Below are 24,218 nucleotides of genomic sequence, written 5' to 3'. Positions count from 1 at the left end.
GGGTCTGTGACAGCTGCAGCTGAGCATTGCATAGTGAATATAGGGGACTGTGACACCTGCAGCTGAGCGGTGCATAGTAAATATAGGGGACTGTCAGATGCAGCTGAGCGGTGCATAGTGAATATAGGGGACTGTCAGATACAGCTGAGCGGTTCATAGTGAATATAGGGGACTGTGTCAAATGCAGCTGAGCGGTGCATAGTGAATATAGGGGACTGTGACAGCTGCAGCTGAGCGGTGCATAGTGAATATAGGGGACTATCAGATGCAGCTGAGCGGTGGATAGTGAATATAGGGGTCTGTGACAGCTGCAGCTGAGCATTGCATAGTGAATATAGGGGACTGTGACACCTGCAGCTGAGCGGTGCATAGTAAATATAGGGGACTGTCAGATGCAGCTGAGCGGTGCATAGTGAATATAGGGGACTGTCAGATACAGCTGAGCGGTGCATAGTGAATATAGGGGACTGTGACAGCTGCAGCTGAGCGGTGCATAGTGAATATAGGGGACTGTCAGATGCAGCTGAGCGGTGGATAGTGAATATAGGGGACTGTGTCAGATGCAGCTGAGCGTTGCATAGTGAATATAGGGGACTGTGTCAGATGCAGCTGAGCGTTGCATAGTGAATATAGGGGACTGTCAGATGCAGCTGAGCGTTGCATAGTGAATATAGGGGACTGTGACAGCTGCAGCTGAGCGTTGCATAGTGAATATAGGGGACTGTGTCAAATGCAGCTGAGCGGTGCATAGTGAATATAGGGGACTGTGTCAAATGCAGCTGAGCGGAGCATAGTGAATATAGGGGACTGTCAGATGCAGCTGAGCGGTGGATAGTGAATATAGGGGACGCGGAAGAACAAAATTTTCTTTACAGGAGAGTAAAGAACCAATGGAGGATGGATCCAGTAGCAGCAAGGGGTTAACATTTCCTGGGCTTTCACTATTTTCAGGAGGAGAAGGAGAATCTCATATGATGAATTTTTTAAAATGTGATATATTTAGAGACAAAATCTTTACTTTACAGTGAGGACATAATGTAAGATCCTGGGAATATACCTCTAAACAGAATATAAAACAGCGAAGCTACGGTAACTGGATTCTTGACAACCAGAAATACAGAATTCGCTCATGGTGTTCTTATTTCATCTTGAGTCATTCATGCTCTTACCAATTCCATGTGCTCGCTCATCAGATGCTCCGGCAGAGCGCTCATGTAGGAATCTTTCAAAGGATTCCATCCAAGCTGGTGGGGCTCCATATAGATCATCCCACACCTGGGTGAGAAAAACACAACACCCTCCAGCAAACAAAAGGATGACAACACGCTGTGCAAATAAGACAGAGACTGCACCGACCTGACCGTTGGAAGCAAAATCCAATTACCTGCTCACGGTTGCCGGAGAAGCTTGCTCCAAGTCAGCGGGCTCAAAAATTAAGCTCATCTTTGAGTTCATCTGAATGATTTCACCGCTCATCAAGCACAGCTGAAGGGGAGGAAAGCGGGCATGGTGCCAATTATCACATATCGACCGTTCTTCACAAACCACAAAACCACTACTTTTAATTCCCTTCCTCGCTCTTCCGACTGTCCCTCAATAATCATAAAAGCACGTGCTATCATTATAATTCAGCTAGCTATTGAACCCGTTCTGCACCCGGGTGGCGAGCATTTATACTGGTATATGGTCTCCATCCTGGCACTTCTAGATATGTGTGTACTATTTATGTCTATGTATAGTACAAATTGATGGTTTTTTTTAAGACAGAGACCGGAGGCACTGTGTGGTGCAGAATTCTTGTGTTTTTAAAATGGCGGCGAAGTGTGGGCGTCAGCAGAGGGGGCAGGGGGACACTGTGGCACCGGAATCAGCGCCTGCGCAGTCCGCGTTGTCCAGCGCCATTTTGATGGTGGGCGGAAATACCGTGATGTCAGGAGAGGGCGGGATTGTGCCGCCGAAATTGGCGTCTGCGCAGTCCGTGCTTTCCGGTGCCATTTTGTTGAAGACACTGCAGTGTGTCTTCAACAAAATGGCGCTGGAAAGCGCGGACTGCAGGCGCCGATTCCGGCGCCACAACCCGCCCTTTCCTGACATCACGGCGAGACCCCGCAGCAATACCGGATTGGTAAGTTGTTGTGCCGGAGATCGCGGTCTGCGTTCAGTGCTTACGCATATCGCGATCTCCTGGGCCACACTCCTCATCCCCGGATGCATAACTGTGGGGTCCAGACTGCGCAGGCGCGTCACGCTTGCGCAGTCTATAAAGGCTGACGCTCCTAGCGTTATATTATAGATGCCCAAGGTAAATTCATGGATTGTGGATGAATGATTCCAATGTGAACTACGTCTTAGAAGTCACACATCAATAATAACGACAGAGGGGTAATCTAATGATGTCACACCAGACAGGAAATTAGAATAAAGATCTCATTACCTTCTTATTGTCGTCCAGGACCGTGTTCATATTCTCTATCCAAACAGCGTCGACTGGGCCGTCAAATACGATCCACTTCCTATCATCTGTAGTAGAAGATGCCTGCTCTCTGAAGGTGGTCGCCAATACTCCATCCGTCCACTCGTGACTCACAGGGTCAAAGCATCCATACAGCTGACCCATGGTGATGGCTTTTGGATTGATCACTCTGAATTCCACAGCAAACTCACCCATTGATTTAGCTGGTAAACGGCAAAAAATAATGTCACCCAGAATATTTAAAGGGTTGTTCCACAGCAATGAAATTTACAACCTATTCAAATAAACGAGCAGATCTGCAGTTCCTAGCAGTGGCCACTAAGTAGTGCTGTTCAGCTGTAAAACTGCGTACATCCACCTGCTGCTGGCATTGAGCGGGGGTGCGCGCCGTCGGCCCTCCAGTGATCTGATATTGATGACCTATCCTGTCAATATTAATGTTGTGGAACAACCCTTTAACAGGTGATAGAGGCATGTCAAAAGTTTTCATTATGGGGATCTAAGTGCTGAGACTCTCACTTCTTGCTGAAAAGACGGGCAGAAAGCAATCTGCTCTTCCTTCAGATATGTGTTCACATACTGAATATGAGGCCAAATAGTTTTGTTTCCTTCAGTGTAGTATACAAAAAAGCCACAGATAAACTGATGCCAGAACTGACCCCATTATTTGCTATTGGATAAATTCTGGCATCCAAACCCTTAAAAGGAATCTGTCAGGAGGTTTTTGCTATGTAATCTGAGGACAACATGAGATAGGGGCATAGACACAGATTTCAGGGATGTATCACTTATTGGGCTGTGTGCTATTGTTTCAATACAATGAATGTTTTATCACCAAGAAGAGATTACCACTGCCCGGAAAACAGTGCACTTGAGCCCTAGTCTGACCACGTCCCCTCCTCTGATAAGCAACTTACTATCAATAGACCATGTACATAGAAAGCTGCAGAGTGGGCAGGGTTAGCTTTCTGAGCTTTGCTACATGCTGCATTTAAGAACTCTGATTGTGTCACATCTGCTGCACCCAGTAAACTAAGAGATACATCGCTGGACTCAGGGTCTCTTTTCCTACATTGTGCTGCTTTCAGATGAGGTAGCAAAAACCTGGTCATAGATTCCCTTTAAAAACTATTATAAGCAGCATTGCTTTGTTCAGCTACTGATGTGCATCATTTTATCGGTTGTGTTTGGCACAGACGTAGAACTACTGGGCAGACACTCCTGATAAATGTGAGCAAACCCTTAGCTGAAGACGGGATCAAGCCTACATATCCATCTTCAGTTAACCGCATGTACCCTATGAGACCAGTGCTCAGCTGACTGCATCTGCTCCAATTTTTTAGTAACTGGTGAGGGTCTCAACATCTGGACCGAGCCTATCTGAGGATAGTACCACTTATGTGCTTTTGCCCCTTCATTTCAACAATCTGTGTAGGTTTCAGCACCAGGACAGTTACTGTCCCATGATGGCATAGCTATAGGGAGTGCAGAGGTAACAGTTTCTATGCCCCTCTACCATATAAGACGATAGCAGTATTTTAAGTGGCACACGTTCCAGATTTTGCATTAGGACCCAGAGGCTTCAAGGTACACCTCTAAATATTACCTGACAGATGATGTAGGTGAGGGAAGGATCCGGCCTGTTGGATTCCCAATGGCCGATCCTTTTATTCTTCCCAAGATAAGCCACTGCCAGAGAAGCCTGGCAGTGGCTCACTCATAGAGAACACAGAAGTGCTCTGCTGAGCTTTCTTGTGTACGGCAAAGTCAGGAAAGATAGTTGTCGGCCAAATGATCTTTTGGTCAACAGCTATTTCATGTGTATATGGGCCATAATTCAGACTGGAGTTTTGAAAATCGACCAATTTCCATTCTCAAAAAATTGTGCGCCTTGATAACCAATTTGTATGAGCTTTTCATCCCTTTATTAGTATTAGGTCAGTTTTATGATCCTTATACACTGTACTGTATGATTTTCTCATCCCTTTTGAATTAAAAAAAATGCTCTTCTCTCGTCTCAGCCCATCGATTCTTCAGTTAGACCCAATTTATGGTAAACAAAAGAGCATGAAATTATCATCCAATTCTTTCTTGTTTAAATTGACTTCAATTGGCAATTTTGCTCGAGAAATCAGAATCCAATTGCCTTCTGTGACTTATTCTAACTCTGTATTTGTTCAATTTCAAAATAGTTCATCTGAATGGGGCCATTGACTATAATAGGGTCAGTGCAGAGGCAGACACACTGTTGTGAGTTCATTTTCACTACTGAGGCCCGAGGAACTCCCTCTTCCGGTGAAGAAAGGTAGTGAGCCTGATTGTCAAACACCTGGGGCTGATGATGATGACTGGCTGAGTGGAGTTAATGACTGGATATAAGGCTGCCGACGCCCTTCTGGCCTGCGGGTGATTTCTCTGTGGACTACTAGGAAACCAGTCTGATTCCTGCTCATCTAAAGCTAAGATTTATGCTTTGCCTTTTTGCATTAGTGTTTTGTTTTCCTTGCTTTTCTGGATTGTGCCATTCCCTGCTGGGGTGAGCAGAATCTCCTTTTGCCTGTTGCTCTGTCTTCAGAATATTCCTGAGTACTGACATAGCTTTTTTGAAGCCTAGCGTCTTCAGGGCCTTTTTTACTGTCAGTTTGATGGCTCTTATTTTCATAGGGTTTTTCATGGATTGCAGACAGCAGCCTTCCTGTCCTTTCCTATCTAAGCTAGCGTGGGCCCCATCTTTGCTCAGTCTATCTTTCTGTCTGTGTTTTGTTCTTTCTTCTTGCTTCACCGTCATTATATGTGGGGGGCTGCCTTTTACTTTGGGGTCTGCTCTGGGGCAGTTTAGATTTCCCTTTCTGTCTTTAGGCTATGTAGTCCTCTGGCTGTGATCGAGGGGCCTAGGGCATCGTAGGAGCCCCCCACGGCTACTGCTAGTTGTGTTGATAGGTTCAGGGGTCTGCAATCCGATAGCTGCCAACTTCTCTGGTTTTCTGGACTTAGCTAGCATTTCTATTTTTGCCTCCTACGGTTACTCAATCATAACAACACACCATTGGTACAATCTGTGCAGCCCCACAGGGGCCAAAGAGGTAAGAGGGCCATGTCTACTTCCAAAACAGGTGGAAGTATGCATTATAATGAGCTACTGGACTGTAAAGAGCCCATGTACTGTTCTTTTATAGGGGCCCTCTTCCGTCTGTGGCCTCCTCTGGGTCAGTATACAGTCAGATTTGCAGATATTTATTATATAGACCAAAATCGGATGGGAATACTACACCATATATCAACATAAAACAAAACAATAACCTAAGCATGTTTTGGGGCTCAGGAAAAAAGTTAAATACCCATGGTAAATTCATCATCCAAAATAAAATGATTAGGTTAAAGTGATATTCTCATTTACAAGATCCTATTCCAATATGTGGTGGGTGTAATAATAATAATAATAATAATAATAATATCATCAGCCATTATCTTTAATTAAAAATGTAGTATAGTTCTCCTGATTTGCTATGTCGCTTACCCAATGTCCAGGGCATTGCAGTAGCTTAGATATCCATGGTTACGACCACAAATATAGTGACAGTTAGCTAATTGCTAATGGTCGTAACCTTGGATACCTAAGCTACTGCAATGCCCTGGACATGAGGTTATAGACACAGCAAATCAGAAGAACTATACTACATTCTAATTGGAGGTATTTGCTAATATTATTACAGCTACTAACTACATATTGGGATAGGATCTTGGAGATGGGAATACTCCTTTAAGCACCCTTGATGAGTTTTTGTATTTTCGCTGCACAAAAATACACAGCGTCTTACAGTTGCAGCAAAGTGGATGGGATTTCTCGTGCTTTTTTATTATTTTATGTCAGCTTTACCTGTGTGTAAATCAGCAAGTGCTCCTGCCAGGACTTTATATGCACAAGTCTTTCCCCCCATAGGATCTCCGACAATCATGAAGCCGTGCCGCACGAGCATCATTTCATAGATCTGTAGTTTGAAAACAAGACAAATTTATGGAAATTACTTTAATCTATCAGGCAAGAAGAAAACACATCCGTAGTTCATATAATATCTTTCATCTCATTTTCCTGGGAAACATCTTGCAATTTCCTGCTGAGATCATAAGACTGTACATCCTCGTTAAGACAGGAAGGCTGTGAGACCGGCGGCGGAGATACTAGTAAATGGCTAAAGTTGGGATCCGATCTGTGATATGCACTTGCATCATTTATTTTCTATCAGACACTATGCCTGATAAATGAGAACTTTCTGATCTTTCGCTGAATTGCTAATGGAAACCATGATGAGTCCATTAGGTTGGTACACAAAAAGGATCATAAGTTCCATTTAACTATATAATGGCAAAATAAAAAGAAAAAATTGTAGTTAAAATTGCACACTCTGTAAATAAGGCAGTAAAACCTCTGATATGGTTGGTAAAAATAGAGATGAAGAGTTGCTAGGTGTAAATTCTTCAGAAGAAAATAGTAATTCTCTGCTCAATTACCTTAATAAAAGCCAAAATATTCTAAGCTGCTGCAGACACCTTAAAGGGAATCTGTCAGCAGGTTTGTACTTTGTAATCTGAGGGCAGCATGAGGTAGAGATAGAGATCCTAATTCCAGCAATGTATCACTTAATAGGCTGTGTGCTGTTGCTTCAATACAATGAGTGTTTTACCAGCAGGAGATGATCACCGCCTGGACTGGTGCCTGCGTGAGCCCTGGACAGACCACGCCCCCAGCACTGATTAGCAGCTTACTGTCAATATACAATGTATACAGAGAGCCTGATGTGGGCAGGGTTAGCTTTCTGAGCTCTGCTATACACTACATCTAAAAACTCTGATTGTATCACAACTGCTGTACCCAGTAAACTAAGTGATACATTGCTGGAATCAGGGTCTATTTTCCTGCATTATGCTTTTCTCAGATGGAGCAGCAAATACCTGGTGACAGATTCCCTTTAAAGTGACCTTGTCACGTTAGAAATGGTCTCTGATCTGCAGGAAAAGCTGATCAGATTGAGGCTGAGTGCAGACGTACTTTTTGGCCCTGCGGATTTTTCCGCGCAGAATGGAAGAAATCCGCAGGTCAAATGACCTGCATTTTTCCTGCGGATTTCCTCCATTTTTCATGCGGTTTTCATGCGGTTTTCCATCGCGGTTTCCCCCCTGCGGATTTGGTGACAGGGGAGATGGAAAACCGCACAAAAGTAGTAACATGCTGCGGATTTTGTACCGCGGGAAAACCGCAGCGTCTGCACAGCGTTTGTTTTTTTTTAACATTGATTTTAAGGCTACTGTACATCACAATGCAGAAATGCAACGCTTCTGCGCGGTAAAATCTGCTGCGGATCCGCTGCAAATCTGCATCGTGTGCACACAGCCTGATAGACATTCTTATGGAAAAGTTTCAACTTGCAATTTATTCATTGAAATCCTTGGTGATTGTATGCAGGAGTCTAAGTGCTCCCTGTATGATGGTGCATGCAGAGATATCTGTCAATCATTAGTAGGACCGCCCAATGGACTCCTATACATACAAACACCAAGGATTTTGGTGAAAAAAGTACAAGTTATACTGAGTCTTTTCCAACAAACCCATCTGTTTCTCATTCGCTTTACCACACTGTCCACAAATTGTTTTGAACACTGTGACATGTGCCCTTTTAAATAGGTTGTGTGTACTTTTGGAAGACTTTTTTCAAACAGGTGTTTTAGAATGGAAAAAGAACTTTCATTATCCACATACATTAGTTGTGTAAGATATCTTTCCAGCAGCCCCAGTCATGGAAACATTACATCCATAGACAAACAAAACAAACACTAAGAGGGTTCTGATGTATGCCAGGTGATTCATGACCATGCATAGCTTTAGCCAACCTGACGAACACATGATCACTTTGGATCTTACTGTAGAATTCTCATTAATTACCGTAGCTATTATACTTGTAGGGAAAGCTACATGTGGTCAGTATGTGACCTCTGGGGGGAGTAGGTACAGACAATACGACGCAGAAGTCCAGTGAGTCAAGCTTCATCTTTGTCAGCAACGATCAGGGGCTCATCAATCAAACACTTATGGCCTATCATAAGAAAAAAGCTCCAGAAACCCGCTTTCAATTTTATCTTCATTGATCGACTTGAAATACCCACTTACTCAATTTACATGTGTGTAAATTCAAGATCCTAATAAAAAAAAAAAATTACTTGAAAAAAATGTTGCTTTAAAGCTATTTTCACTTGCAGGCTGCATACTATTTATTATCATTTCAATAGGAGGTAGAGAATGTGACCTGAATTACTTTGGCACTTTACTTCCTCCCTGATGAACGGAAGTGAGAAATAGGCAGATAGATAATAGATAGATAGCAAATAGATAGATGACTAATAATAGCTGGATAATAGATAGATAAGAGATAACAGACATACATAGATAGACTAGATAGATAGATAATAGACAGATAATAAATGATAGATAGATAGACAGATGATAGATAGATAATAGGTAGACAGACAGGTAGATAATTGATAGATAGATGCAATATATAGATAGATATAATGGGGGGAAGGGAAGCGTGTGTGTGTGTGTCCCACTCCATTGAACCTTTGGTTTTTCCACTGGGACCACCTTTTTGGATGATCCATTGGGGTCCCAAAATTGGATTCTCACAGATCTAGCATTCATCTCTTTTACAGTGGAGAGGTGTAGGTAGACTATCCCTTCACAAAATGAAATAATAAGTAAATGTTGAGTAACGCTGGATTCTATAAACACCTGACAACAAATTCCAACACAGAAATAAAACGTTAGCAAAGTAATAAAAGATGAGATATGAATTACTGCTTCTAGTGCATAAGGATGTTGGTAAAACAAAATTTCATGGATCAACATTGCATTAATGATAACCCCAGTTGTACAGATTTATGATCTCTAACCCTCAGTGTTTATCCGCGCAGTAATTCCGATGTTCTAGATTTCCATAAAACCACCCAAGAGGACAAGGAGAATGATGGCTCTGCGGATGCTATGAATCACCTCATTAACCGCTGTGTTTACACATTATTCAGCTACTTTATTACTTCGGAGTCTTTTGCTTCTGTCATTTACTAACAATTGAAGTTGTCATTTTGCGGTGAGGAATAATGCCTGTATCGGTTGCTGCACCTGTACATTCATTATATCCATAGTTATAGGCAATAGAAGGAAGAAAAATATTGGCTCACGGGAAGAAGCGGAAGAATGTGGCGTATAATAAGGTAGCAGCCGCTGTAATGAAGAATATTACTTTTCATTTGCCCGCATAAATGCAATATGATGAGTGCTCATATATAGACCGAAATTGTTGGTCCGGCAGCACACATTCACAGTAGAAGACACAACTCGATGCAAGATTCCCCAAGGTCAAGAATCCACTCGGGAAACTCCACTTTTTTTTAGTTTTACTTATACTATATATCGGTACTAGGGTTTACCTTACTTTACTATATATGTACAAGGTTTTAGATGTGCCATTTGTCAGGAACACCGCACTGCACTTGCTCACTGAGTCAGTGCGCGTGTCCTGAGTACAAAATCGGTGCTCAAAGATACCTGTGGAGCGGGGCAGCAGCAGTGAAGATGCGTGCTTCAGACTAACAGGGTCTGAAGTACGTGACTGCTGGAGGCATGGCCTAAGCTCCACAGAGCTAGGAGCTGAAGGAAAACTCCTAGAAAGGTAACAGCGGGACAAGTTACCAAGGGGCATAGGCAGAGACGTAAACCAGATTAAGCCGGGGTCAAAGCACGAGATAGCACAACAATACCAAAGGGTTAGACCGAACGGATAGTCAGGACGTAGCTATACATCAGAAAACCAGAACGGGCAATAGACGGTACAATAGGGGCAAACAGTAGCGGAGTAACGATAGCCAAACCAGGAGGTCAGAATCGGAGAAGACGATAGTACCAAAACGTGAGACAGAGAACAGAGTGAGGGGACAGACCGGGTCATACACGGGAATCAAACAAGCAACGCAGTATACAAGCACACCAGGGGTCAGACTCACAGCCAGAATAACAGTATAGATGACAGGGAATCCTAGTCTGGAGTGAGTATAAATACCCCTCCCAGATCCAAAGAGAGGCCGGCAAAAGTTAACCCTGTGAGAACAGGACATTAACCATGTCCTAACCATAACAGTACACCCCTCTTAATGGGGGGCCACTGGACCTCCAGGTTTCTCAGGGTATCTGGCATGAAAAGCCCGCACCAGTCGATCAGCGTGCACCGAACTGGCTGGAATCCATGACCGATCCTCAACGGATTATCCCTTCCAATGAATAAGGTACTGAAGTCTCCGGCGCACCCACCGTGAATCAATGATGCGCCTTACCTCGTACTCCAGTTGACCCTCTACCAACACTGGTGGAGCCACAGATGAGGGATCTTCTCTAACTGTCCCCACAGGTTTTAATAGGGACCTGTGGAAGACGTTAGATATTTTGAAGGCGGTGGGCAACTGTAATCTGTATGCCACCGGGTTGATCACCTCTACAATCTTGTATGGGCCAATAAATTTTGGGTCCAACTTCATAGAGGGTATTTTAAGTTTGATGTTACGGGTGGACAACCAGACTTTCCCCCCCCCCACTGTTAACGCAGGACCCAACCCCCTCCTCCTGTCTGCAAAATGTTTGTACTTCTTCTGGGCTTTGGAGATGTTCCCCTGCACCTCCCTCCAGAGGGTTTTTAACTGTTGTACCATCCCCTCGGCACCAGGGCAATCCGAATCCATACAGGAAAATTCCCCAAACTGCGGAACAAATCCATAATTGACCTGAAAGGGAGACTTTCTGGTAGACTGATTAATACGACACTTGAATGCAAATTCTGCCATGGGCAATACCTCACACCAGTCTTCCTGTCTGGAGGAGGTCAGGCATCTCAGAATCTGCTCCAATGACTGGTTGGTGCATTCAGTCTGTCCGTTGGATTCCGGGTGATAGGCAGAGGAGAATGACAACGTGACCCCCAACTTACATTCAAAACGCTCTCCAAAACCTGGCCACAAATTGCACACCCCTGTCCGACACCACGTTCACGGGCATTCCATGCAATAGAACAATGTGCTGTATAAACAAGCGGGCCAAGGTTTCCGCAGATGGTAACGCAGGTAATGGCACAAAGTGGGCTTGCTTAGAAAATCTATCAACCACTACCCATACCACTGAGTTGCCCTTGGAAGATGGAAGATTAGTGATAAAGTCCATGGACAGGTGTGTCCATGGTTTATCTGGAATTGGCAAAGGAACCAATTCCCCGGCCAGCCGGACCTGAGAGCTTTTAGAGCGCGCGCACAGCCCACAAGTATTTACAAACCTTTTTATATCCGTACCAATAGAGGGCCACCAAAAACCCCTAGCTACTGCCCCCCCGGGTAGCTGCAATACCAGGGTGTGCACTTAACACAGAATCATGAAATTCTTGAAGGAGTGTGAGACGGAATTGTTCGGGTACAAACAATTTACCTGGGGGTTTATTCCTGGGAGCTTGTGCTTCCAGAATCTCTCTCTGTAACTCAGAGGAGATTTCGGCTACAACCACTCCCGCTTGAAGAATGGAGGAAGGAGGTTCTGGAGGGGACACAGAATCAAAACTTCAGGATAAGGCATCCGCCTTTACATTTTTAGACCCTGGTCGGAACGTGAAGGTAAAATGAAATCGAGAAAAAAAAAGTGCCCACCGAGCCTGTCTGGGGGTCAATCTCTTAGCAGATTCGATATAGGCCAGGTTTTTATGATCAGTGATGACCGTAATGGGATGAGCGGCCCCCTCCAAAAAATGCCTCCATTCTTCGAAGGCCAATTTAACCGCTAACAATTCCCTGTTACCGACATCATAGTTTCTCTCAGCCGAAGAGAACTTCTTAGAGAAAAAGGCAAAGGGTTTGAGGTTAGTCAGGGTAGAGGGGCCCTGTGATAATACTGCCCCCACCCCCACCTCCGAAGTGTCGACCTCGACGATAAAAGGTCTTGACGAATCGGGTTGTACCAACACAGGGGCTGTGGTAAAACCCTTCTTTAATGTAAGTAAGGAATTTTTTGCGGCCACGGACCAATTTTTTAAATCTGCCCCTTTAAGAGTGAGGTCCGTCAAGGGTTTTACCACCTGCGAGAACCCTTTAATGAACTTCCTATAATAATTAGCGAAGCCCAGAAATCGCTGAAACCCCTTCAGGTCATGAGGCTGCACCCAATCGGTAATGGCTTGAACCTTCCCTGGATCCATGCGGAATCCCTCCCCGGCTACAATTACACCCAGAAAAGACAGTTCTTGCATAAAAAAATGAGCACTTCTCCAGCTTAGCATACAAATGGTTCTCCCGGAGTCTCATAAGAACTGTACGTAAATGGTGTAAGTGTGACTGACTGTCCTCAGAGTATAACAAGATGTCATCCAAGTACTTGACTACATAACGCCCAATCAAGTCAGAAAAATATTAATGAAGTTCTGAAAAACAGCAGGAGCGTTAGTGAGGCCGAAGGGCATAACCAGGTTTTCAAACAGCACCTCAGTTGTCAGGAACGCTGTTTTCCATTCGTCCCCCTCCCGGATCCTTATAAGGTTATAAGCCCCTCATAGATAGAGCTTAGAAAACCATTTGGCCCCCATGAGTTGGTTGCATAGATCAGGAATCAACGGGAGAGGGTACGTGTTCTTAACAGTAATTTTGTTCAGTTCCCGAAAGTCGAGGCACGGTCGCAACCCACCATCTTTTTCTTTACAAAGAAAAACCCCGCTGCCACGGGTGAGACCGAGGGCCGAATATGCCCCTTGCGAAGGCTCTCTTTGATGTACTCTTTCATAGCTTGGCGCTCAGGCCCGAACAAATTAAACAAACAAGCCTTGGGTAATTTGGCTCAAGGTACTAAATCGATAGTACAATCAAATGGTCTATGTGGTGGGAGCGCCTCAGCCTCGCTTTCGGAAAACACGTCTTCAAAGTCTCTCAGGTACTCCGGAATACCCTCCAGACCGACAGACGACACAGATACAGATCTTATCGGATTGACAAAAGGAACCGGGTTACAACACAGACCATTATCATTACATCCCCATCGGATGATCTCCCCCTTCACCCAATAAATGAGAGGATTGTGGCGTTGCAACCAGGGCATCCCCAATACCAGTCCTGCAGGCAGATTATTCATAATAAAACAACTTAACTTCTCCACAAGAGTGGAACCCATTTTCATAGAAAAAACTTCAGACATAAAGCAAATTCCATCCGGGTAAGAGGGGATGAATCCACAGGCACAATTTGAACAGGGTCTTTTAACCTGACTGTCCCTGTCTTATTAAGAGTCACAACTTGGGCATCAATCAGATTAATGGAGGAACCACAGTCAACAAAGGTGGTGGTCATAACAGGACCGCCAGCAAGTTCCAATTCAACCTGGAACACCATCTTTGTACGTGAGAAAAAATGTACCTGGGAGTCTGGACAACCTCCTCGATTGTTGCCCAGACTCAGTCGTTTCTCTGATGGTTTCTCTGAAGAAGGGCAGGAGGGGCAATTCATTTTCCAATGTCCAGAGGCTCCACAGTAAAAGCATAGTAGATTGTCTCTACGGTGCCTTCTCTCTTTCTCCTTAACCGAGACTGACCCAACCTCCATGGGCTCAGATACAGGTGCAGTGTCACACAATTTGGGGTACAGGGAGACTCTTGTTGCATCATTCCTCTAGCACGGAGTCTCTGGTCCATACGGACCGCCTGCATCATGGCGTCCTCCAGGGTTTCAGGAGGAGGATGTAATGCTAGAGCATCCTGCAGACGGTCAGACAGGCCCCTGCGGAACAACTCCCTCAGGACGGCGTCGTTCCAGGATACTTCGGCGGTCCAACGTCTAAACTCTGAGCAGAACCATTCAGCAGAGTGCCTCCCCTGTGTCACACTCATCACCATATCCTCTGCCAGACGCACTCTATCAGGTTCATCATAAATGTGCCCCAGAGCCTCAAAGAACAAATTCACAGACATACGTTCAGGAGAAGAGGAAGAGAGAGAGAAAGCCCATGCCTGTGGAGCCCCTCGAAGGAGGGAAATGACGACCCCCACCCTCTGGAACTCATCCCCGGAGGAGCGGGGCCTCAAGAGAAGGATACAAGCTTTTTTTTTTCTCTAACGACCTGAACTCCCTTTTATCCCCTGAGAAAGGGTCTGGCAATTTGACCGGAGATTCGGGGGATGCCAATGACACATCTCTATCCCCAGCACTAGGAGCCCCTGCAGCGACAGCCCCCTGCACAGTATCCACCAACTGTTGCTGGGTATGGGCCATCGTGCGCTATTCCACATTAAGTTTGTGGAACATTTGGGTCAGGTGCTTGAGGGAAAAAAAAAATGAAATGGTCAGCTATAATGTCAGTAACACCGCACCGCACTTGCTCACTGAGCCAGTGCGCGTGTCCTGAGTACAAAAACGGTGCTCAAAGATACCTGTAGCAGCGGTGAAGATGCGTGCTTCTGACTAACAGGGCCTGAAGCATGTGACTGCTGGGGGCGTGGCCTAAGCTCCACAGAGCTAGGAGCTGAAGGAAAACTCCTAGAAAGGTAACTGCGGGACAAGTTACCAAGGGGCATAGGCAGAGACGTAAACCAGATTAAGCCGGGGTCAAAGCACGAGATAGCACAACAATACCAAAGGGTTAGACAGAACGGATAGTCAGGACGTAGCAATAGATCAGAAAACCAGAACGGGCATTTGACGGTACAATAGGGACAAACTGTAACGGAGTAATGATAGCCAAGCCAGGAGGTCAGAATCGGAGAAGACGATAGTACCAAAACGTGAGACAGAGAACAGAGTGAGGGGACAGACCGGGTCATACACGGGAATCAAACAAGCAATGCAGTATACAAGCACACCAGGGGTCAGACACACAGCCAGAATAACAGTATAGATGACAGGGAATCCTAGTCTGGAGTGAGTATAAATACCCCTCCCACATCCAAAGAGAGGCCGGCAAAATTTAACCCTGTGAGAACAGGACATTAACCATGTCCTAACCATGACAGTATTATATCGTTTTTACCATTGGTCACGTGACTATGTCATTGCCCCTGTCCATCGATTCTCGATGTTTGGCATGTCATAGTATCGTGTTACCACATAGTATCATGTGACCAAAATACTCTACCCCACTTTTCTATCCCCTGTTTATAGTGCAGTGTGATTGGTTGTCAGTGGTAATATCCAACACATTCCCAATCCAATGGTCAGCAGGTAATAATATATCATGTGATGAAAATGCAATACCCTTCTGTTTTTCTCTTCCCTGCCCCATCTGTCCTGAGCATGCTTTGTGCAAGTCAAGATACATACAAAGCACCTATCCCCTTAGAGTATATGCTAATATTGGAACAGTGCCAATACTAGTAGATATGGTATTTCTTATGATACAGCAGAAACTCACTCTGGAAAATAGGTAGCAAACTAAAAACTGCAATTGACCCTGCCGGTTCTTGTACAGACTAGGGATCCAGGCCCGCATTAACAAATCTCTCCCCAATTTGGAACAATGAAGTACTGCCTGAATTTGTTAAAATGGGGGAATTTAAAAATTGGATATCACTAGGTATACTATATGTGGATCAGATACAGGACGAACGGGGGTTATTGTCCTTTGAGACACTGCAGGGGAGGTATGGGTTGCGGGAGACCAGTAGGTTTCAATATGGACAGCTGAGACATGCCTATCAGGCGCAGAGGAAAATGGTTGATATGAAAATTTGTAGAGATATTCTGGTGGACTATGTATGTGCGGTGGGTGGAACGAGGGGGGTAGTTTCAAATATTTACAGGGATTTGTTACATACCTTTCTTAATAGATTTCCCATTAAAGCAAAAGAGAAATGGGAGGAAGAGGTGGGAAGGATAGAGGAGGATATATGGGGAAGATATCATGGCATATATTCCTCAGTTATCTTTAAGTGAGCCGAGTAGACTTTCACAATATTATGTACTTCACAGAGTATATAGAACTCCAGATAGGCTTTATAGGGCAGGGTTGAGACAGACTTCTGAATGTCCTAGGTGTCGTTCTGAGGGAGCGGGGATTCTGCATATGTTATGGCAATGTACGAGACTGAATGCATACTGGGTGGAGGTGGGAGAAGCAATTGGGAAATCGTATGGATGTACAATCACATGGGATCCTGTGGTATGCATTTTGGGTTATGTAGAGGAGATCCAAGTTCAAAATCATCATAAACTGGCCATAGCTAGATTATTGTATGTTGCACGTAAATTGATTGCCAGACACTGGTTGAGTGGAGAGCCGCCGACTCTGCGGGAATTTTATAGACAGTCTGATGTGGTTGTTAAAATGGAAAAGGATATTTATAAGAAAAGGAAAAGTGTGAAATCTTTTGAATCACTTTGGAAACCATGGGTGGAGAGAAACTGATTCCGGAGGGATGCTGTTTAAACGTATAAGTAATGGATGCTAATGTCTCATTATTGGCTATTGAGGATTTAAGGGAGGGGGGTGGAGGGAGGGAAATGGGGGATTGGTTTTACAAATGTTTGTAAATATGTCTATGCTCCTTTTTTGGACACAATTGTGTGCAATGACATTTTGAATCTTGTTAATAAAAATTATCTGATTTAAAAAGAGATCCAGGCCCGCAGTCCCTAATGGTTCCTGCGTGAGCACAGATAGCCCTAACCACAGACTAGAAGAATAGCTTAGACCTATGCTGCCTGAAAGGCGCTTCACGTTCTTCTGAAAAGAACAAAAGAGCAGAGTGTGAATTACCTACAAAAGGAAAAGTGTGCTGAAAAAAGTAAAGATACCAGAGTGAGTAAAGAAAACCACGAGATATAAAATAAAGTATAAAGTACAGTACTTACTGTTATATTATATTCTGCCTACATCCTAAAAGAAACAATCACTGACCTCAGGGTGACCAGTCAAAGAAAACACTGCGGCAGCTGGCAAAGGCGCTCAATCAGTGAAATCCTAGGTGCATTGCTCACTGGGAAATACGAATATGCAAATAAAGTCCGTGGAGCCTCATTTAAGAGTCTCAAACACGGGACTAGCTAGATCTTCCTCCAGGGAAGGACCCAGCCAAGGAGTGGCTCCATTCGGAAACCACCATTACCACCATACTAAGTGGCCCTTTAAGTCAATATCCAGCTCTTTACGAGTTTACAGATATGACAAGGGAAATACCATATTCGTATTTCCCAGGGAGCAATGCACCTAGGATTTCACTAATTGAGCGCCTTTGCCGGCTGCCGCAGTGTTTTCCTTGACTGGTCTCCCTGAGGTCAGTGATTGTTTCGTGATGTTGGTCTATTAGGCATTGCTCCCACCTAGCCAGAATCCTACTCCACACTAATGAGGGGCAACACCCCGAAATAGCTGTCTGTGGATGGATACCTGGCCTTGGTATTTCCCTTGTCATATCTGTAAACTCGTAAAGAGCTGGATATTGACTTAAAGGGCCATTTAATATGGTCGTAATGGTGGTTTCCGAAAGGAGCCACTGCTTGGCTGGGTCCTTCCCTGGAGGAAGATCTGGCTAGTCCCGTGTTTGAGACTCTTAAATGAGGCTCCACGGACTTTACTTGCATATTCGTATTTCCCAGGGAGCAATGCACCTAGGATTTCACTGATTGAGCGCCTTTGCCGGCTGCCGCAGTGTTTTCTTTGACTGGTCTCCCTGAGGTCAGTGATTTTTTTCGTGATGTTGGTCTACTAGGCATTGCTCCCACCTAGCTAGAATCCTACTCCACACTGATGAGGGGCAACACCCTGAAACAGCTGTCTGTGGATGGATACCAGGCCTTGGTATTTCCCTTGTCATATCTGTAAACTCGTAAAGAGCTGGATTTTGACTTAAAGGGCCACTTAATATGGTGGTTTCCGAAAGGAGCCACTCCTTGGCTGGGTCCTTCCCTGGAGGAAGATCTGGCTAGTCCCGTGTTTGAGACTCTTAAATGAGGCTCCACGGACTTTATTTACATCCTAAAAGAAACAGAAAAAGGAGTTAAATCCTAGCTGGAATTTCACTGACAGGCTTTAAGCTACATTACAATGGCTGTACATACAGAAGAAACTAACACCAGCAGAAAATGCTATAAGGGGGAGGAATATAAAGCTAGACCCGAAAGGTGAGAGGGCAGACAAATGAAAACACCTGTGTAATGCTAAACAGACTGCAGCCAGAATAACAGAATACAAACACCTGGAGAAAAGTTGTCTGCTGTGGCTCGGCGGACTGAGAAGCCAACACAAAACACAGACTTAAGGGCTCGTACCCAGCAACATAACAGAAGTGAGAACAGTGATCAATATCTGATCACTAGTGGGTCCCCCAATGTTGGGAAACCCAGAATCACTAGCATAATATGAGTGAAGTGGGGAGAACCTTAAATTTAGAGACAGAAGAGCATGAACAATACCTCTCCAATCACAGACAATGGGACTAATGGACCGAGAGGGACGGACAAGGACAACACTTCTGTTAGACCAACAGAGGCATTAAATGAAGGGAAAACCAAAAAAATTAGCCTGAGCATAAGTTGGTATACATACAACATATAGAAGCACGTTCACACTGTAGCCATTTAACAGAATAAACCTAACATAGAAGCAAAATCAGCATACATCCTGCAGTAAGTAAATAGTAATAGTATGTAAAAATAACATTGTAAATGAAAGAACTTGGTACTCAAAAATTGCAGTGAATGAAAACAAGTTTTAATTGGCAATCTTTACAGTTAACGTTTCGGTCCTACATATGGTCCTTCATCAGAACTGATTGCCACTTAAGTTATGGTTGATAGTCCGCATGTAGCAGCGCTGGGGAATCATGAGATGAGACAGCGCTTCCTAGACAGTGATGCATGTCGCAATCCCCCAGCGCTGCTATAAGCGGACAATCAACCATAACTTAAGTGGTAATCAGCAATTATAAAAAAGCAAGGTTAAGACATTTCACAAGTCAAAGCCATCCTAATTATATAACATTACCTGAATTATCTTCCCTATAAACCATGGAACAGGTTGCAGATTCATTTTGGCCATATTTTCTTTCAGGGCCTGAATAAAAAGGTCATAATCTGGTTTTGGTAGAACCACTCCAGGAAAAAGATCTGAGATGATGCCCTGTAAAGAGAACATGACAAGGATGTAAAGACCTCTGGACATCTACTATCAGTTTTGAAGATCACATTGAAAGTAGCAGATTGCATCAGGTATGGAATCTGAGGATTTTTCGTTCACTATGTATATAGCCCTTATATTTGGGAGGACCACAGCTCTGGAAGAACATTTTTTAACTCTAATAACTTTGGTCTTCTCACTGTATAATGGCTCCACGATTTCCTTAGTCCACCTCTCTCCTTGTGTTCCACTGTTTTACAGCTTATAAATTGGAACTTCAAGGGTATTTTCATGGTGTCACATATGTACCCGCCTGTGCTCCTGTGCTATCTGCCTCTGCTGTTGTGTGCTGTTGTTCTGATGGCGCTAAAGGGGTAGGTGCTGCACTCACCATCCTGCTCATCATGAATATTTGGGTAAAGTTTCCTTTACTGCTCTCTTCCTAATAAACTTTCCTCTTCTGGCTCGCTTCCTAATAAACATTATTCTTCTGTTTGCTTCGTAATAAACATTATTCTTCTGCTTGCTTCCTAATAAACATTACTCTTCTGATCACTTCCTAATAAACTTTCCTCTTCTGCTCGCTTCCTAATAAACATTACTCTTCTGCTTGCTTCCTAATAAGCATTACTCTTCTGCTTGCTTCCTAATAAGCATTACTCTTCTGCATGCTTCCTAATAAAACTTTCCTATTATGCACGCTTCCTAATAAAACTTTCCTATTCTGCATGCTTCCTAATAATCTTTCCTCTTCTGCTCGCTTCCTAATAAATGTTCCTCTTCTGATTGCTTCTTAATAAATGTTCTTCTTTTGCTCGCTTCCTAATAAACTTTCCTCTTCTGTTCGCTTCCTAATAAACTTTCCTCTTCTCCTCCCTTCCTAATAAACTTTCCTCTTCCAGCTGGCTTCCTAATAATCTTTCCTATTCTGTTCCCTTCCTAGTAAACTTTCCTTTTCGGCTTGCTTCCTAATAAACGTTCCTCTTCTGATTACTTAATAAATGTTCCTCGTCTGCATGCTTCCTAATGAACGTTCCTATTCTGCTTGCTTCTTAATAAGCTTTCTTCTTCTGCAAGCTTCCTAATATATTTACCTATCTGCATGCTTCCTAATAAAATTTCCTCTTCTGACTAGCTTCCTCATAAACATTTCTCTTCTGATTGCTTTTTAATAAATGTTCCTCTTCTGGCTAGCTTCCTAAAACTTTCCTCTTATGTTCCCCTATTCCTATTCTGCTCACATTTTAAGAAACTTTCTTCTCTTGCTCACTTTCTAATAAACTTTCCTCTTCTTTTCCCTTCCTAGTAATCTTTCCTTTTCTGCTCATTTTCTAATAAACTTTTCTGTTCTGTTCGCTTCCTCAAACTTTCCTCTTCTTCTCGCTTCCTAATAAACTTTCCTCTTCTGCAAGCTTTCTAAAAAGTTTCTTCTGCTTACTTCCTAATATATTTTCCTCTTCCAGCTGGCTCACTTTCTAATGCACTTTCCTCTTCTCCTCGCTAACTAATAAATTTTCCTCTTATGCTCACTTTCTAATAAACTTTCCTCTTCCTGCTCGCTTTCTAATACATTTCCTCTTCTGCTTGCTTCCTCACTTGCCACACATTCCCACATAGCGAAAGTGAAGAGGATTTTCTGTGCCCAGAAATTCAGCTATATTTAAGAGCGCCAGAATGGTGCATGGGATTTTAAGAAAACATATCTGAAGTGCAAATTGACAAGTTCTACAGGTTTGGAATCTGTTAATTTATGCTTTGAACGTGATTGTGAATTTCAGTAGCGGTATGTGGTCATATAAAACTTAAATTTTAATCATAAATATAAAAAAGTATAGCCCAGCTGCACTGAAAGTGGAGAAACAGTGCAACACAACAAAAAGAATCCTGGCCGTATACAACTAGTGACATAATGTAAATAAAATGATAGCAGACGTTAATGGAAGCATCAGATAGTCATGTGTCATATGCCTTATTGCTGGTAAACTCACTGCAGCCTCAGATAATGACATACATACTGACCTGAAGGTCATGAAAATATCCCCATTACCGTATGAGAGCATATACCTTGGAAGATAAAAAGGAACACTCTTACCCGGTCAGATGAGCAGGACTGCCAAAGTAATCCATCAAATGATGACTGGGGATATAGAAAAATATCAAGGTGCGCTGCTCCCTACGTGAAACTGAAACCTTTCAAGAGTATTCTGGAGGATTGTTTCTTTGGCTGTGAACTCAGGTTCTGACGAGAATTTTTTCAGTGATTTCAATTTGGGTTTTCAGTGCCCCATTCAGACTAGATAAATGTCAGGGGTGACTGACACTCATCCTGGATCCAGCTGTTTAGCTCAAGCACCATCTTGATTTTTGTATCTCTGTTGTTGAGACATATCCCTCTCCCTTTAGGACCCAACGGTTACCTCCACCTTCGTTTGCTGAGGGTTTATATTCATTCTGTGTCTGCAGCATGTTGCTGGTGTTAGGACTTACTTGTCTCTGTCTAGTGGGAAGTACTAACAGTCGGGTTGTACCTTCTCAGAAGACTCTTGGAGGATTGCTGGCGTGACATCTCGGTGGTCTTTAAGCTAAGTGTTCCCTTGTTCGTCTACCCTTTCTGTCTTTAGTTGCAGTGGGGAATGACTAGCGTACCCCATCCTCTCCCTAACCAGGGCCTATCACTAGGGTCAAATATAAAGTAGATATGACAGGCTCAAACCCCAACTTAGGTGCTCTGGGAAAAAAACAAGACTAAAGTATAGGAGTAACCCCGGCACACTAATAACATGAAAGTAAAGTCTTCTCAACGACAGTCTTTAATTGTTGTGATTTTATTGATTGTGAAAAAAAGGGTGGTGTTACAATCCAAACCACAAAGACTTCCGGCCTCCTCCACACCTGACTAGATTTAGGACACAAGGACGGGAGTCACGTGCTGACCCTACACATCGTGGTTACTATAGGTACCGTTCCAGCAGCTGGATTACAAAGGCAAACCTATACCACTTATACACACACCTCAAAACCAAGGATCTAGTCATATCCCTGATGAAAGCTCGAGATGTAGAGCTGAAACGTTGGATTGTAACACCACCCTTTTTTGGATTGTAACACCACCCTTTTTTTCACAATCAATAAAATCACAACAATTAAAGACTGTCGTTGAGAAGACTTTACTTTCATGTTATTAGTGTGCCGGGGTTACTCCTATACTTTATCACTAGGGTCAGGCAGGGATTAGGTTCCTGCTTGGTAATAGGTGAAAACCCTATATAGGGACGTTTAGGGCAGACAGGGTGATTTTAGATCTGCCTAGGGGTCTCCACTCTACATTTCCCTAGTGTTTGGGCTCCCCCCTTCCTCACCCAGCTATACAATAAAGTAAGCTTCTTTTCTTCCAGGAGTAATCTCATAAATCGAAGGGAACTATATGTAGCCTCCTTCTCCCATCTATTTAACAGGCCAGGATTCTTATAATGAAATGTAGGTAATAGGGTAATCCTCAAATTATCATATTATTTGCATTATGTTGCTAGTTGCATACTGCCAGGATTTATAGTCCTATATGTTGGTCAGTGTTCGTGGCATATCTTTATGTGTTAAATTATGATTTGTTTTTCGTTTTTGTTGTGTTGCACTGTTTCTGCACCTTCAGTCCAGCTGGACTATACTCGTTATATGTTTTTTATATTTATATTTATGATTAAAAGCTAAGTTTTATATGACCACATACTGCTACATTACTACTTACTTTCAGTGGTATTTCTATTATCCTTTACCCATTTGCCATTGTGAATTTCACCTTACACAAAGCAAAGAAAAAAAAATGCACAGCTCCCCTGCACCTACTTGGCAATGTCTACAGCAGTAAATGCTTCTGTGGATATCACTGTGGGACTTCTGCTACAGGAGGTCTGCAGTAAATTCTGTGTAAATGTAGCCTTAGGGTGTATGGCACCCCATATGACCATCCCCTTGGCATCCTTTCCCATTTATTTTACTCTGCCCTGGGTGTGATATACGGTATATACTATTTTTCTGAAACTTGATTCGGCTTGTTTACCACACCTCTCCTGCCTGATCCTTGATTTAGATTGTTACTTGAACTTGACCTTGAACTGCTTTAATCCTTGTTTTGCCTGCTGACTTAGACTTTGCGTCTGTTTTGCTGGTTTTGACCCCACCGCTGATTTTGATCCTTGGGCTTGTTCCTCTGGCTTTGATCTTGCGTGAAAACTATTCTACTTCCAACTCACTGCACCGGCCAGCACCTACTCCATGTATGCAACCCAGGAGCCCTTGCAGCGAAGACCAGATCACTGTAGAGGGGCAAAAGAGTGAACACCCAAAACATACCCTTGGACCTGTATGCTAATGGGCAAGTGCAATGACTATCTAAGGAAGCTCTATGATACATTTAAATACCAAGAACTCCAAAAATAGTCCCCAAAACATATAGCTACTACTGCATAAACGTTGATAGTTTAATACGATCTGACATATGCACTAATCTAAAGAGGTCTGCGGACAAATGTTATTTGCCTGAAAAGCGTGAAGAGCCTATAATGATTAGATTTTGATGAA

The 24,218-nt window shown here is 43.5% G+C and overlaps 1 protein-coding gene across 1 annotated transcript in view; it reads right to left on the bottom strand.

Moving 5' to 3' along the window:
- The window catches only part of DNAH3 (dynein axonemal heavy chain 3), a 389,800-nt gene that overhangs the window by 131,051 nt on the left and 234,531 nt on the right, over nt 1–24,218 (bottom strand). Inside the window, exons 34-38 of the mRNA XM_073543189.1 lie at nt 19,509–19,643; nt 6,351–6,462; nt 2,435–2,676; nt 1,385–1,485; nt 1,170–1,275 (exon numbers count right to left, since the gene is read on the bottom strand). Of these exons, the coding sequence (XP_073399290.1) occupies nt 1,170–1,275; nt 1,385–1,485; nt 2,435–2,676; nt 6,351–6,462; nt 19,509–19,643 (696 nt within the window). The remainder of the gene's footprint in view (nt 1–1,169; nt 1,276–1,384; nt 1,486–2,434; nt 2,677–6,350; nt 6,463–19,508; nt 19,644–24,218) is intronic.

Source organism: Dendrobates tinctorius, unplaced genomic scaffold (assembly GCF_039654945.1).
Source record: "Dendrobates tinctorius isolate UK_male_01 unplaced genomic scaffold, ASM3965494v1 ptg000129l, whole genome shotgun sequence".
In the NCBI taxonomy this organism is placed as follows: domain Eukaryota; kingdom Metazoa; phylum Chordata; class Amphibia; order Anura; family Dendrobatidae; genus Dendrobates; species Dendrobates tinctorius.
Note: the sequence above shows the minus strand (reverse complement) of the source record. Positions and strands in the feature narration are given on the sequence as shown.